General features: G+C 39.4%; 1 protein-coding gene across 1 annotated transcript in view; it reads right to left on the bottom strand.

Annotated features, from left to right (window-relative positions):
- AGO3 (argonaute RISC catalytic component 3) overlaps nt 1-16,173 on the bottom strand; it is a 124,305-nt gene that overhangs the window by 94,720 nt on the left and 13,412 nt on the right. The window contains exon 2 of the mRNA XM_030325783.1: nt 1,517-1,688. Coding sequence (XP_030181643.1) covers nt 1,517-1,688 — 172 coding nt within the window. The remainder of the gene's footprint in view (nt 1-1,516; nt 1,689-16,173) is intronic.

Raw genomic sequence — 16,173 nt, 5'->3', positions numbered from 1 at the left:
TATTTCTTATGTGTCTTATCTAAATGATGGATTTCTTTTTTTTTTAATGTTTAATTATTTTTGAGAGAGAAACAGAGCAAGAGCAGGGGAGGGGCAGAAAAAGAGGGAGACACAGCAACTGAAGGAGGCTCCAAGCTGTCAGCACAGAGTATGACATGGGCCTCAAAACCATGAACTGGGAGATCATAATCTGAGCCAGAGTCGGACGCTCAAACAACTGAGCCCCACCAGGTGCCCCTAAATGATGAATTTCTTGACAGCAAGAACCACCTATGTCTTAAATGAAGACTCTTAATAATACTTATTGAATAAGAAAAGGCTGGGATATTTGATAGCATAAATCAAAATGCTAAGTTGAGTATCACTGTTTTCTAAGTGTTTTGTCTGTATGTCTTGTTTTGTTTTGCTTTTTTAAAAAAGTTTATTTATTTATTTTGAGAGAGAGAGAGAGAGAGAGAGAGAGAGAGAGAGAAACAGTAAGCGGGGGAGGGGCAGAGAATCCCAAGCAGCCTCCATTGCCAGCATGAAGCCCAACACGGGCTTGAACTCTCAAACTGTGAGATCATGACCTAAGCCAAAACCAAGAGTCAGACACTTAACCAAATGAGCCACCCAGGCGCCTATTTTGTTTTTTAAAAGCTCCTTCATGGTGTACACCATGTCATAAGTTCCATTTATCTTCCCTTATTGCCTAAACCACAACCATACATATATGTATATACACATACATACATACATACACACATACATTTGGGGGAGGTTGAGAGAAGCAGCTTACTAAAAGCATATTGATAAATTTTCTATATCATTATGTACTTGTTCCTACATAAAAGGAAGGAAAGTCAGGAGTTGAGGACCAGAACAGAAAGCATGAAACATGACAACCACTATTTCTACCCACTACTGCTACCATCCCATCATTTTAAAGGGATAAATAAGGTGGGCACGTAAAGGGGAGAAAAAAAGAAAGCACAAATATGTTAACCAACAGCAATGGAAAAGATATGCTTAGTCTGATTTCAAGAGCATGTAAAAAGGAGCTGGACCTTCTCTATTATCACAGAGAAAACATGTGAGCTTATGCTATATGAGAAAATTTCAAGGCTATTTGTTGATTTTTCCCAACATCACAGCTCTGAAGTACAATTTCTTTTTTTTTTAATTTTTTTTTAACGTTTATTTATTTTTGAATAGAGACAGAGCATGAATGGGGGAGGGTCAGAGAGAGAGGGAGACACAGAATCTGAAACAGGACCCAGGCTCTGAGCTGTCAGCACAGAGCCCGACGTGGGGCTCGAATTCATGGACCGCGAGATCATGACCTGAGCCGAAGTCGGACGCTTAACTGACTGAGCCACCCAGGCGCCCCTGAAGTACAATTTCAAAACAAATTACCATGTGTGCTTGGTCAAACTGTTAAACATTATTATTGTTATTAAATGTGAAAGGTAAACATAATTACTAAAGCAAACAAATATCAACAGCAAAATAATCTCCATGACTTCACGATTCTTACCTGTTCACTCTCCTAGGACACTTGTCTGGTTTAATATCTACCTCATAGAGGTAGACATCAATCTTTGGGATTTCAACTTGAAAACAGTTAGCCAGCAATTTAATGGGTTTGCCCATGGTGCCATAGCCAGGTCTTCTGGGCACCATGAGTAGGGGCTGGGCCCCAACGGGTCCTGCCAAAGAGAGGGTAAAAAAAAGAGTAACACGGTTATAAGCTGCATTTGATAATCTTGTCAATCAGAGTATATGAGAATTCTTAGTACAGCTGATAATGGATGAAGCCTAGTGCTAAAAGATGCTATCATTTCTAACACTTCAACTTTTTTCTCCCCAACTTACTCTCCTCATTTAAACATACAAACAAAAAAATGGTACCTGTGAAAACTTGTTTTCAAAGGGGTAGAAAGAAGGGGAGAGCAATCACACAAACCCAGACGAGCATGGGCAAACACAAATCAGACCCGAAGAGTGTGAGACCAACAACAAAGTACTAAACTTAAAGTACGACATAATAAGGACAAGAACAAATGAACAAAATACCTTAAAAGATAAACACTATTTTTTTTATTTTAGAAAGAAAGAGCAAGTGGAGGAGTGAGGCAGAGGTGGGTGGAGGGGAGAGAGGGAAAGGAGGATGGAGAGAGAAAGAAAATCTTAAGCAGGCTCCACACTCAGTGCACAACCCGATGCAGGGCTCAATTCCAAGACCCTGGGATCATGATTTGAGCCAAAATCAAGAGCTGGATGCTCACCCAACTGAGCCACCCAGGTGCCCCCAGGAAACACTGATTTTTAAAAGAGGAGGAAAAAGGCTTAAGTGACCAATTTAAGTGAAAAAAAAAATGATATCACTACAGATATTGAAGATACAACATTATGTCAATAAATTTTCAAGTTTGGTGAAATAGGCAAATTACTAGAGAAATACAGGTTACTCACATACCAAAGTATATAAAATTTGAAGTCTTCCGTTGCTATAACTATAAAATGGAAAACAATATTGTGGCTCCTCAAAACATTAAAAATAGAATTACTGTATGATCCAGCAACTCTAGGGTATACACCCAGAAGAATTCAGAGTATTGAAATAACTGTACACATTATTATTTTTTAATGCTTATTATTTTTGAGAGAGACAGAGACAGAGAGCAAGCAGGGAAGGGTCAGAGAGAGGGAGACACAGAATCAGAAGTAGGCTCCAGGCTCTGTCAGCACAGAGCCCCTTGTGGGGCTCCAACCCACAGACTGTGAGATCATGACCTGAGGTGAGTTAGTCACTCAACCGAATGAGCCACCCAGGCACCCCAATAACTGTACACCTTTGTTCATAGCACCATTATTCATAACATCAAAAAGGAAGAAGCAACCTAAGGGTCTACTGATGGATGAATGGATAAACAAAATGTGGTATATACATATAATGGAACATTTAACCTTATAAAAAGGAAATTCTGACACACTACAACATAGATGAACCTTGTGGATGTTATGCTACATGAAATAAACCAATCACAAAAGGACACTGTATGATGCCACTTATTTAATATCTACTGTGGCCAAATTCAGAGACAAAAAATACAAGGGTGGCCAAATTCAGAGACAAAAAATACAAGGGTGGTTGCCAGGGGCTGGGGTAAAGGGAGGGTAGGGAATTGTTGCTTGGTGAGTATAGCTGCAATTCTGCAAGATGAAAAGAGTTCTGGAGATTTGTTGCACACAATGTGAATATACTTAAATAGTACTGACCTGTATGCTAAAAAGTTGCTAAGATGGTAAATTTAATGTTATGTATACTTTATCAAAGTTTAAAAAACGCCTTAAGTGATATCTAGAAGATTTTAAAGCTCAAAATGTTGTAACTTTGTTAAATGAAATTCAAACAATAAATTCAGTTAATTAATAACTGTTACCTGAATGAACTTACATTTAAAATATCTGAAAAGTCCTGTAATTATTTGAAAAAATGAAATCCACAATTAAAAATAATTCCAGAGGGCACCTGGTTGGCTCAGTTGGTACAGCATGCAACATTTGCTCTCAGGGGCATGAGTTTGAGCCCCACAATGGATGTAGAGATTACTTAAAAATAAAATCTTTAAAAAATATATATATTTCTACACATACACTAAGAGATTCCAAATCCAGATAGTTCCACTAGAGAATTACAGCAAAAATTAAAGGAAAAAATAATACGGACCTTATACAAACTCTTTCAAAGATCAGGAAAAAAGTAAATATTTCCCAATTCAACTTATGATCCCAGAAAAACCCTGATAGTAAAACCTTACAAGAACATTATGAAAAATAAATAAAATCACAGAACAGTATCATTCACGAATATACATGCAAAAATCATAAAAATTTAACAAAGTAAATCTAGCAATGTATCAAAGGGATAATGCTTCACACAAAAATCAAGTTTATATCAGGAATTAAAAGTTGGGTTAATTAACTTGTTTTCATTGGATGAAAGTACATTGAAGTGCTGCCTATATCAGGTTTTTTTGGGGTTTTTTTTGTTTTTTTTTTTGGTAAAACCTCTTATGAGGATATTACTCTTCCTGTTATCCTAGATAATACTGATAACATCATAGCTAACACTGAGTAATTCTAGACCAGGTCATAGTTGTGGTTCTGCCATTTATCTAACCACTTGATCTTTGTCAAATATTAGTAGCCCTGAAACTTCTATTTTCTGATCTATAAAATGAGAATAATACCTGATCTGCCTCTTTCTTTTGAATCTTGTCAGGATCAAATTAGAAAACATACAATAGCAGGGCACCTGGCTGGCTCAGTCAGTAGAGCACGCAACTTTTGATCTCAGGGTTGTGATCTGAACCCTACACTGGGTGTGGAGATTACTTAAAAATAAGATATTAAAAAGAAAAGAAAAGCGCCAAAAGAGACGAAAGAAAGAAAGAAAAGAGACAAAAGAAACAAAGAAAGAATGGAAGGAAGAAAGATGGATGGATGGGAGGGCCTAGGTGGCTAAGTCAGTTGAGTGTCTGACTCTTGATTTCAGCTCAGGTCATGACACCGAGCAATGTCAGACTCTGCACTGAGTATGGAGCCTGCTTAAGATTCTTTCTCTGCCCCTCTCCCCCACTTGCATGCTCTTTCTCTAAAATAAAAATTAATTTTAAAGATAATAAATATAAATATATTAATTTATAGGGTTTCTTTGATTACTACCCATCCTTTACAACCCCAGTAGTCTCCCTTCTTGAGGTTTCAAATTTGTCTTGTTATTCTAATGTTGTCATTAAGTAATGTTACACAAAAAGGCATGGGGAGGGCAGATTTCCCAAGCCCTTGCACATTTAAAGAATGTCTGTTACCTTCATATACAAACAACCTAAATTGAACTTATATATTTAACAATTTGATCTTCAAATTTCCATCTAAATTTTCATCTAAAATTTGCTATTATGGATTTCTTTTTCTGTATGCGTTCTTTATATCTGAGACTTGAAAATCCATAAATATGTCCTCATGCGGTTCTGTTTTTGTTAGGTTTGCTTGGAACATAATATATGTTCAGTTTTCAGTTGAGATCAGTATTGCAGAAGGGTTTCTTCTGTTATTTCTTTATTCATTTTTTATTTTTGTCTTTTTCAAACACCTCTAAAATTTGCCTTCAGTAGCCTGCACGCATGGATTCTACAGCCAACCCAGTTGTAGTAACAGGCTGTAGTAACAGCCCTGTAAATACAGTTGTTTATAAATATTTGCTTTATAATTTGCAACCAATAGCTTCAATATCTGAAGTCTATGATTTTGTTTTCATTATTGTCTTTCTTGCTCATGGTATCTTGTTAGCATGTATATCTAGATGGGCCTTGTACTCGAAAAGTAGTTTGCACAAATAATTTGAGAACTAGGATAAAAATATATTCCCCAAGAAAAGGTCTGCATTTGTTTCTGTCAGGTACCTGGGAATACTACCTGTCCAGTACAACTTAAAATAAATTCAAGATTACAATTTAGGCTTCCAGTAAGGGTTGTCCACTTCAAGATTATTCTCACCCTGAGCATAGCATTCGAGGGTCTCAGCTTATGGCACAGAAGTCTCCTGTATACTCTCATATGCAGACTCTGGACTTTAATTTCTGTTCACTCCACACCTTCAAGGCATCAAAACTTAATGTTTCCAAAACCAGCAAATGCCCTCAGGGAAAAAGTGGCTTTTAAGGTCATTACTTTTCTAGGTTTCCATTTCTCTTCCATTTTGGCCCGGTAATTACAGGCATACACCACAGAACTGAATTTTTTTCCTATGAAATACCTCTTCGTTTTTATTTTTATTTATTTTTAAACATTTATTTTGAGAGTGAGCACGTGCATGCAAGTGGGGGAGGGACAGAGAGCGGGACAGTGAGAATTCCAAGGAGGCTCCATGCTGTCAGCACAGAGCCTGACGTGGAACTGGATCATACTAACTAGGAGATCATAACCAGAGACAAAATCAAAAGTTGGAAGCTTAACTGACTGAGCCACCCAGGAGCCTTAAACTTCTTAGAATGTGCTTAAACATCTTCCGATATAATTTTTTCAAATTATTTTTATACAGCAAACGTTTACACTAAGTCCCCCAAACTCAATACAGCCTTTTTTTAAAAAACATTTTTTTGGGGCGCCTGGGTGGCGTAGTCGGTTAAGCGTCCGACTTCAGCCAGGTCACGATCTCGCGGTCCGTGGGTTCGAGCCCCGCGTCAGGCTCTGGGCTGATGGCTCAGAGCCTGGAGCCTGTTTCCGATTCTGTGTCTCCCTCTCTCTCTGCCCCTCCCCCGTTCATGCTCTGTCTCTCTCTGTCCCAAAAATAAATAAACGTTGAAAAAATTTTTAAAAAACATTTTTTTTTACATTTATTCATTTTTGAGACACAGAGAGAGAGCACAAGCGGGGGAGGGGCAGAGAGAGAGGGAGACAACAGAATCCGAAGCAGGCTCCAGGCTCTGAGCTGTCAGCACAGAGCCCAATATGGGGCTGAACTCACAAACCACGAGATCATGATGCACAACCAACTGAGCCACCCAGATGCCCCAAAACAGCCTTTTTTTTTTTAAAGCAAGACAATGTGTAAAGAAGTTTCAAATTACACTACAATGCAATTGGTAGAATACCAGACATCACACATACAAGATTTAAAAAAAAATTTTTTTTAATGTTTGTTTCTTTTTGAGAAAGACAGAGAGACAGTGTTTGCAGGGGTGGGGCAGAGAGAAAGGGAGACACAGAATCTGAAGCAGTCTCCAGGTTCTGAGCTGTCAGCATAAAGCCGGACGTGGGGCTTGAACTCACAAAAGGCAAGATCATGACCTGACTGGAGTCGACGATTAACCCACTGAGCCACCCAGGTACCCCCAAGATTTTTTTTAAGTAATCTCTACACCCAATGTGGGGCTTGAACCCACACCCCAAGATGGAGAGTCGCACACCCAACCAACTAAGTCAGGGGCTCTACACAAGTTTTTTAAAGCCTGCTAAGTACCTACGAAGGGAATGCACTGCTGGTGCTTAAAAAAAAAAGAAAAAGTCATGAAGCCTTGTAACCACAAAGCAAAACCCTACAGTAGATACACAGAAGATAAAAAGAAAGGAATCTAAGCACCCATTAAAGAAAATCATCAAAGGACAAGAGCAGAAAAGAAAGGAAGGAAAGAACTACAAAACAGCCTGAAAACAATTAGCAAAAGAGCAATTAAGTACATACCTATCAATAATTACTTTGACTGTAAATGGACTAAGACATCGAGTGGAGGCTGAATGGATAAAAAAACAACAAAAAAAAAAAAAACAAAAAAAAACCCATCTACATGCTGCCTACCAGAGACTCACTTCAGATGTGAGGACACACAAAGATTTTAAGTGAAAGGTTGAAAAAATATATTCCATGCAAATGAAAATTTAAAAAATCACCTCCAAGACTGATGTCAAGTTTACTACCTATGTATTCTTCTAGGAGTTTTATGGTTTCAGGTCTTACGTTCAAGTCTTTAATCCATTTTGAATTAATTTTTGTGTATGTCATAAGATAGGGATACAATTTCAGGGTGCCTGGGTGGCTCAGTTGGTTAAGCATCTGACTTTGGCTCAGGTCATGTTCTCAAGGTTCGTGGTTCGAACCCCACGTTGGGCTCTGTGCTGACAGCTCAGAACCTGGAGTCTGTTTCGTATTCTGTGTCTCCCTCTCTCTCTGGCCCACCCCTGTTCATGCTCTGTCCACTCTCTCTCTCAAAAATAAACAAACATTAAAAAAAAAAAAAAAGATAGGGATACAAATTCATTCTTTTGTATGTGGCTGTCCAGTTTTCTTAATACCATTTATTGAAGAGACAGACTGTCCTTCCCCACTGCATGTTCTTGGTTCCTTTGTCGAATATTAATTGACCATATATGTGTGGGTTTATTCCAGAATTCTCTATTCTATTCCATTGACTTATGTATCTCTTTTTGTGCCAATATCATACTGTTTTGATTACTACAGCTTTGTAATATAATGTGAAATCAGGGAACATGATGCATCCAGTTTTGTTCTTTCTCAAGACTGCTTTGGCTATTTGTGGTCTTTTGTGGTTTGTGGTTTGATACAAATTTTAGGATTGTTTGCTCTACTTCTGTGGAAAATGCCATTGGAATTTTGATAGGCATTGCACTGAACCTGTAGACTGCTTTAGGTAGTATGGGCATTTTTACAATGTTAATTTTTCCAATCCAAGAGCATTTTCCATTTATTTGTGTTTTCTTCGATTTCTTTTATCAATGTTTTACAATTTTCAGTATACGGGTCTTTCATCTCCTTGGTTAAATTTAGTCCTAAGTATTCCATTCTTTTTGATTTAATTGTAGATGATATTGCTTCCTTAATTTCTTTCTGGTAAACCCTTATTTAGCATGATCTCGTGGTACGTGAATTTGAGCCCTGCATAGGGCTCTCTGCTGTCAGAACGGAGCCTACTTGGGATTCTCTGTCCCCCTCTCTCCACTCCTCCCCCGCTCGTTCTCTCTCTCTCTCAAAAATAAATGCTTTAAAAAATGAGATAAAACTATACATTCTAGATGTGCTTGGCACTAAGTCATAAAAAAAACTATAGCTTTTCAACAAATATTAACAGGCATGTACCACATGTCACACAATATACTAAGTGCACCATCCTGTATTAAGCACCTACTATTTGGGGGGGGGGGGGGAAGTACAGAGGGAAACAGGTATATAGAAATTTTGCCCCTTCATATCAATTTCAGAAGTAGACTTACAAAATCAAAGGGTAGGAAGAGAACTGTTTTTCTGACTCTTGATATTTACTGCCAAACTGTCATGGGAACACATCATTATCCCCAGCTCTCTCTCTCTTACCCTCTCTAGAATTAGGCATTACATTTTCTTTTTTTCTTCTTTTTTTTTTCTTTTTTTTTCAATTTTTTTTTTTTTTTTTTTTTTTTTTTTTTATTTTGGGACAGAGAGAGACAGAGCATGAACGGGGGAGGGGCAGAGAGAGAGGGAGACACAGAATCGGAAACAGGCTCCAGGCTCTGAGCCATCAGCCCAGAGCCTGACGCGGGGCTCGAACTCACGGACCGCGAGATCGTGACCTGGCTGAAGTCGGACGCTTAACCGACTGTGCCACCCAGGCGCCCCAGGCATTACATTTTCAAAATACCTTTTATGTGTTAAAAATTTTTTTTCTGCTATTTTATTTACATGTGGTTACTATCAAGATTGGCTTAAAAATAGTATTTTGCTGTTCTATATCCCCAATTCTCATTAATCTCACTGCTCCTATAGATAATTCCTTTTCTTTTTTAATTTTTTTTAATGTTTATTTATTTTTGTGAGAGAGAGAGAGAGAGAGAGAGAGAGAGAGAGAGAACAAGTGGGGGAGGGGCAAAGAGAGACGGAGACACAGAATCTGAAGCAGGCTCCAAACTGCTGTCAGCACAGAGCCCGACACAGGGCTTGACCCCACCAACCGTGAGATCATGACCTGAGCAGAAGTTGGATGCTTAACCCACTGAGCCACACAGGTGGCCCAGATAATTCCTTTTTAATTTTTTTTAAAGTAGGCTCTATGCCCAACGTGGGGCTTCAACTCACGACCCTGAAATAAAAACACATGCTCTACTGACTGAGCCAGGCGGGTACCCCCGACCCAGATAATCTTTAAAAAAAATCAAAAACAGAAGCGCCTGGGTGGCTCAGTCAGTTAAGCATCCAACTTCGGCTTGAGACATCTCAGAGTTTGTGAGTTCAAGCCCTATATCAGGCTCTGTGCAGACAGCTTGGAGCCTGGAGACTGCTTTGGATTCTGTGTCTTCCTCTCTCTCTCTCTCTCTGCCCCTCCCTGTGCATGCTGCCTCTTTCTCTCTAAAATAAATAAACATTAAACATTTTTTAAAAAATAAAAAACACGGGGCGCCTGGGTGGCGCAGTCGGTTAAGCGTCCGACTTCAGCCAGGTCACGATCTCGCGGTCCGTGGGTTCGAGCCCCGCGTCAGGCTCTGGGCTGATGGCTCAGAGCCTGGAGCCTGTTTCCGATTCTGTGTCTCCCTCTCTCTGCCCCTCCCCCGTTCATGCTCTGTCTCTCTCTGTCCCAAAAATAAATAAACGTTGAAAAAATTTTTAAAAAACATTTTTTTTTACATTTATTCATTTTTGAGACACAGAGAGAGAGCACAAGCGGGGGAGGGGCAGAGAGAGAGGGAGACAACAGAATCCGAAGCAGGCTCCAGGCTCTGAGCTGTCAGCACAGAGCCCAATATGGGGCTGAACTCACAAACCACGAGATCATGATGCACAACCAACTGAGCCACCCAGATGCCCCAAAACAGCCTTTTTTTTTTTAAAGCAAGACAATGTGTAAAGAAGTTTCAAATTACACTACAATGCAATTGGTAGAATACCAGACATCACACATACAAGATTTAAAAAAAAATTTTTTTTAATGTTTGTTTCTTTTTGAGAAAGACAGAGAGACAGTGTTTGCAGGGGTGGGGCAGAGAGAAAGGGAGACACAGAATCTGAAGCAGTCTCCAGGTTCTGAGCTGTCAGCATAAAGCCGGACGTGGGGCTTGAACTCACAAAAGGCAAGATCATGACCTGACTGGAGTCGACGATTAACCCACTGAGCCACCCAGGTACCCCCAAGATTTTTTTTAAGTAATCTCTACACCCAATGTGGGGCTTGAACCCACACCCCAAGATGGAGAGTCGCACACCCAACCAACTAAGTCAGGGGCTCTACACAAGTTTTTTAAAGCCTGCTAAGTACCTACGAAGGGAATGCACTGCTGGTGCTTAAAAAAAAAAGAAAAAGTCATGAAGCCTTGTAACCACAAAGCAAAACCCTACAGTAGATACACAGAAGATAAAAAGAAAGGAATCTAAGCACCCATTAAAGAAAATCATCAAAGGACAAGAGCAGAAAAGAAAGGAAGGAAAGAACTACAAAACAGCCTGAAAACAATTAGCAAAAGAGCAATTAAGTACATACCTATCAATAATTACTTTGACTGTAAATGGACTAAGACATCGAGTGGAGGCTGAATGGATAAAAAAACAACAAAAAAAAAAAAAAAACAAAAAAAAACCCATCTACATGCTGCCTACCAGAGACTCACTTCAGATGTGAGGACACACAAAGATTTTAAGTGAAAGGTTGAAAAAATATATTCCATGCAAATGAAAATTTAAAAAATCACCTCCAAGACTGATGTCAAGTTTACTACCTATGTATTCTTCTAGGAGTTTTATGGTTTCAGGTCTTACGTTCAAGTCTTTAATCCATTTTGAATTAATTTTTGTGTATGTCATAAGATAGGGATACAATTTCAGGGTGCCTGGGTGGCTCAGTTGGTTAAGCATCTGACTTTGGCTCAGGTCATGTTCTCAAGGTTCGTGGTTCGAACCCCACGTTGGGCTCTGTGCTGACAGCTCAGAACCTGGAGTCTGTTTCGTATTCTGTGTCTCCCTCTCTCTCTGGCCCACCCCTGTTCATGCTCTGTCCACTCTCTCTCTCAAAAATAAACAAACATTAAAAAAAAAAAAAAAGATAGGGATACAAATTCATTCTTTTGTATGTGGCTGTCCAGTTTTCTTAATACCATTTATTGAAGAGACAGACTGTCCTTCCCCACTGCATGTTCTTGGTTCCTTTGTCGAATATTAATTGACCATATATGTGTGGGTTTATTCCAGAATTCTCTATTCTATTCCATTGACTTATGTATCTCTTTTTGTGCCAATATCATACTGTTTTGATTACTACAGCTTTGTAATATAATGTGAAATCAGGGAACATGATGCATCCAGTTTTGTTCTTTCTCAAGACTGCTTTGGCTATTTGTGGTCTTTTGTGGTTTGTGGTTTGATACAAATTTTAGGATTGTTTGCTCTACTTCTGTGGAAAATGCCATTGGAATTTTGATAGGCATTGCACTGAACCTGTAGACTGCTTTAGGTAGTATGGGCATTTTTACAATGTTAATTTTTCCAATCCAAGAGCATTTTCCATTTATTTGTGTTTTCTTCGATTTCTTTTATCAATGTTTTACAATTTTCAGTATACGGGTCTTTCATCTCCTTGGTTAAATTTAGTCCTAAGTATTCCATTCTTTTTGATTTAATTGTAGATGATATTGCTTCCTTAATTTCTTTCTGGTAAACCCTTATTTAGCATGATCTCGTGGTACGTGAATTTGAGCCCTGCATAGGGCTCTCTGCTGTCAGAACGGAGCCTACTTGGGATTCTCTGTCCCCCTCTCTCCACTCCTCCCCCGCTCGTTCTCTCTCTCTCTCAAAAATAAATGCTTTAAAAAATGAGATAAAACTATACATTCTAGATGTGCTTGGCACTAAGTCATAAAAAAAACTATAGCTTTTCAACAAATATTAACAGGCATGTACCACATGTCACACAATATACTAAGTGCACCATCCTGTATTAAGCACCTACTATTTGGGGGGGGGGGGGAAGTACAGAGGGAAACAGGTATATAGAAATTTTGCCCCTTCATATCAATTTCAGAAGTAGACTTACAAAATCAAAGGGTAGGAAGAGAACTGTTTTTCTGACTCTTGATATTTACTGCCAAACTGTCATGGGAACACATCATTATCCCCAGCTCTCTCTCTCTTACCCTCTCTAGAATTAGGCATTACATTTTCTTTTTTTCTTCTTTTTTTTTTTCTTTTTTTTTCAACGTTTTTTTTTTTTTTTTTTTTTTTTTTTTTATTTTGGGACAGAGAGAGACAGAGCATGAACGGGGGAGGGGCAGAGAGAGAGGGAGACACAGAATCGGAAACAGGCTCCAGGCTCTGAGCCATCAGCCCAGAGCCTGACGCGGGGCTCGAACTCACGGACCGCGAGATCGTGACCTGGCTGAAGTCGGACGCTTAACCGACTGTGCCACCCAGGCGCCCCAGGCATTACATTTTCAAAATACCTTTTATGTGTTAAAAATTTTTTTTCTGCTATTTTATTTACATGTGGTTACTATCAAGATTGGCTTAAAAATAGTATTTTGCTGTTCTATATCCCCAATTCTCATTAATCTCACTGCTCCTATAGATAATTCCTTTTCTTTTTTAATTTTTTTTAATGTTTATTTATTTTTGTGAGAGAGAGAGAGAGAGAGAGAGAGAGAGAGAGAACAAGTGGGGGAGGGGCAAAGAGAGACGGAGACACAGAATCTGAAGCAGGCTCCAAACTGCTGTCAGCACAGAGCCCGACACAGGGCTTGACCCCACCAACCGTGAGATCATGACCTGAGCAGAAGTTGGATGCTTAACCCACTGAGCCACACAGGTGGCCCAGATAATTCCTTTTTAATTTTTTTTAAAGTAGGCTCTATGCCCAACGTGGGGCTTCAACTCACGACCCTGAAATAAAAACACATGCTCTACTGACTGAGCCAGGCGGGTACCCCCGACCCAGATAATCTTTAAAAAAAATCAAAAACAGAAGCGCCTGGGTGGCTCAGTCAGTTAAGCATCCAACTTCGGCTTGAGACATCTCAGAGTTTGTGAGTTCAAGCCCTATATCAGGCTCTGTGCAGACAGCTTGGAGCCTGGAGACTGCTTTGGATTCTGTGTCTTCCTCTCTCTCTCTCTCTCTGCCCCTCCCTGTGCATGCTGCCTCTTTCTCTCTAAAATAAATAAACATTAAACATTTTTTAAAAAATAAAAAACACGGGGCGCCTGGGTGGCGCAGTCGGTTAAGCGTCCGACTTCAGCCAGGTCACGATCTCGCGGTCCGTGGGTTCGAGCCCCGCGTCAGGCTCTGGGCTGATGGCTCAGAGCCTGGAGCCTGTTTCCGATTCTGTGTCTCCCTCTCTCTGCCCCTCCCCCGTTCATGCTCTGTCTCTCTCTGTCCCAAAAATAAATAAACGTTGAAAAAATTTTTAAAAAACATTTTTTTTTACATTTATTCATTTTTGAGACACAGAGAGAGAGCACAAGCGGGGGAGGGGCAGAGAGAGAGGGAGACAACAGAATCCGAAGCAGGCTCCAGGCTCTGAGCTGTCAGCACAGAGCCCAATATGGGGCTGAACTCACAAACCACGAGATCATGATGCACAACCAACTGAGCCACCCAGATGCCCCAAAACAGCCTTTTTTTTTTTAAAGCAAGACAATGTGTAAAGAAGTTTCAAATTACACTACAATGCAATTGGTAGAATACCAGACATCACACATACAAGATTTAAAAAAAAATTTTTTTTAATGTTTGTTTCTTTTTGAGAAAGACAGAGAGACAGTGTTTGCAGGGGTGGGGCAGAGAGAAAGGGAGACACAGAATCTGAAGCAGTCTCCAGGTTCTGAGCTGTCAGCATAAAGCCGGACGTGGGGCTTGAACTCACAAAAGGCAAGATCATGACCTGACTGGAGTCGACGATTAACCCACTGAGCCACCCAGGTACCCCCAAGATTTTTTTTAAGTAATCTCTACACCCAATGTGGGGCTTGAACCCACACCCCAAGATGGAGAGTCGCACACCCAACCAACTAAGTCAGGGGCTCTACACAAGTTTTTTAAAGCCTGCTAAGTACCTACGAAGGGAATGCACTGCTGGTGCTTAAAAAAAAAAGAAAAAGTCATGAAGCCTTGTAACCACAAAGCAAAACCCTACAGTAGATACACAGAAGATAAAAAGAAAGGAATCTAAGCACCCATTAAAGAAAATCATCAAAGGACAAGAGCAGAAAAGAAAGGAAGGAAAGAACTACAAAACAGCCTGAAAACAATTAGCAAAAGAGCAATTAAGTACATACCTATCAATAATTACTTTGACTGTAAATGGACTAAGACATCGAGTGGAGGCTGAATGGATAAAAAAACAACAAAAAAAAAAAAAACAAAAAAAAACCCATCTACATGCTGCCTACCAGAGACTCACTTCAGATGTGAGGACACACAAAGATTTTAAGTGAAAGGTTGAAAAAATATATTCCATGCAAATGAAAATTTAAAAAATCACCTCCAAGACTGATGTCAAGTTTACTACCTATGTATTCTTCTAGGAGTTTTATGGTTTCAGGTCTTACGTTCAAGTCTTTAATCCATTTTGAATTAATTTTTGTGTATGTCATAAGATAGGGATACAATTTCAGGGTGCCTGGGTGGCTCAGTTGGTTAAGCATCTGACTTTGGCTCAGGTCATGTTCTCAAGGTTCGTGGTTCGAACCCCACGTTGGGCTCTGTGCTGACAGCTCAGAACCTGGAGTCTGTTTCGTATTCTGTGTCTCCCTCTCTCTCTGGCCCACCCCTGTTCATGCTCTGTCCACTCTCTCTCTCAAAAATAAACAAACATTAAAAAAAAAAAAAAAGATAGGGATACAAATTCATTCTTTTGTATGTGGCTGTCCAGTTTTCTTAATACCATTTATTGAAGAGACAGACTGTCCTTCCCCACTGCATGTTCTTGGTTCCTTTGTCGAATATTAATTGACCATATATGTGTGGGTTTATTCCAGAATTCTCTATTCTATTCCATTGACTTATGTATCTCTTTTTGTGCCAATATCATACTGTTTTGATTACTACAGCTTTGTAATATAATGTGAAATCAGGGAACATGATGCATCCAGTTTTGTTCTTTCTCAAGACTGCTTTGGCTATTTGTGGTCTTTTGTGGTTTGTGGTTTGATACAAATTTTAGGATTGTTTGCTCTACTTCTGTGGAAAATGCCATTGGAATTTTGATAGGCATTGCACTGAACCTGTAGACTGCTTTAGGTAGTATGGGCATTTTTACAATGTTAATTTTTCCAATCCAAGAGCATTTTCCATTTATTTGTGTTTTCTTCGATTTCTTTTATCAATGTTTTACAATTTTCAGTATACGGGTCTTTCATCTCCTTGGTTAAATTTAGTCCTAAGTATTCCATTCTTTTTGATTTAATTGTAGATGATATTGCTTCCTTAATTTCTTTCTGGTAAACCCTTATTTAGCATGATCTCGTGGTACGTGAATTTGAGCCCTGCATAGGGCTCTCTGCTGTCAGAACGGAGCCTACTTGGGATTCTCTGTCCCCCTCTCTCCACTCCTCCCCCGCTCGTTCTCTCTCTCTCTCAAAAATAAATGCTTTAAAAAATGAGATAAAACTATACATTCTAGATGTGCTTGGCACTAAGTCATAAAAAAAACTATAGCTTT

This window comes from Lynx canadensis, chromosome C1 (assembly GCF_007474595.2).
Source record: "Lynx canadensis isolate LIC74 chromosome C1, mLynCan4.pri.v2, whole genome shotgun sequence".
In the NCBI taxonomy this organism is placed as follows: domain Eukaryota; kingdom Metazoa; phylum Chordata; class Mammalia; order Carnivora; family Felidae; genus Lynx; species Lynx canadensis.
Note: the sequence above shows the minus strand (reverse complement) of the source record. Positions and strands in the feature narration are given on the sequence as shown.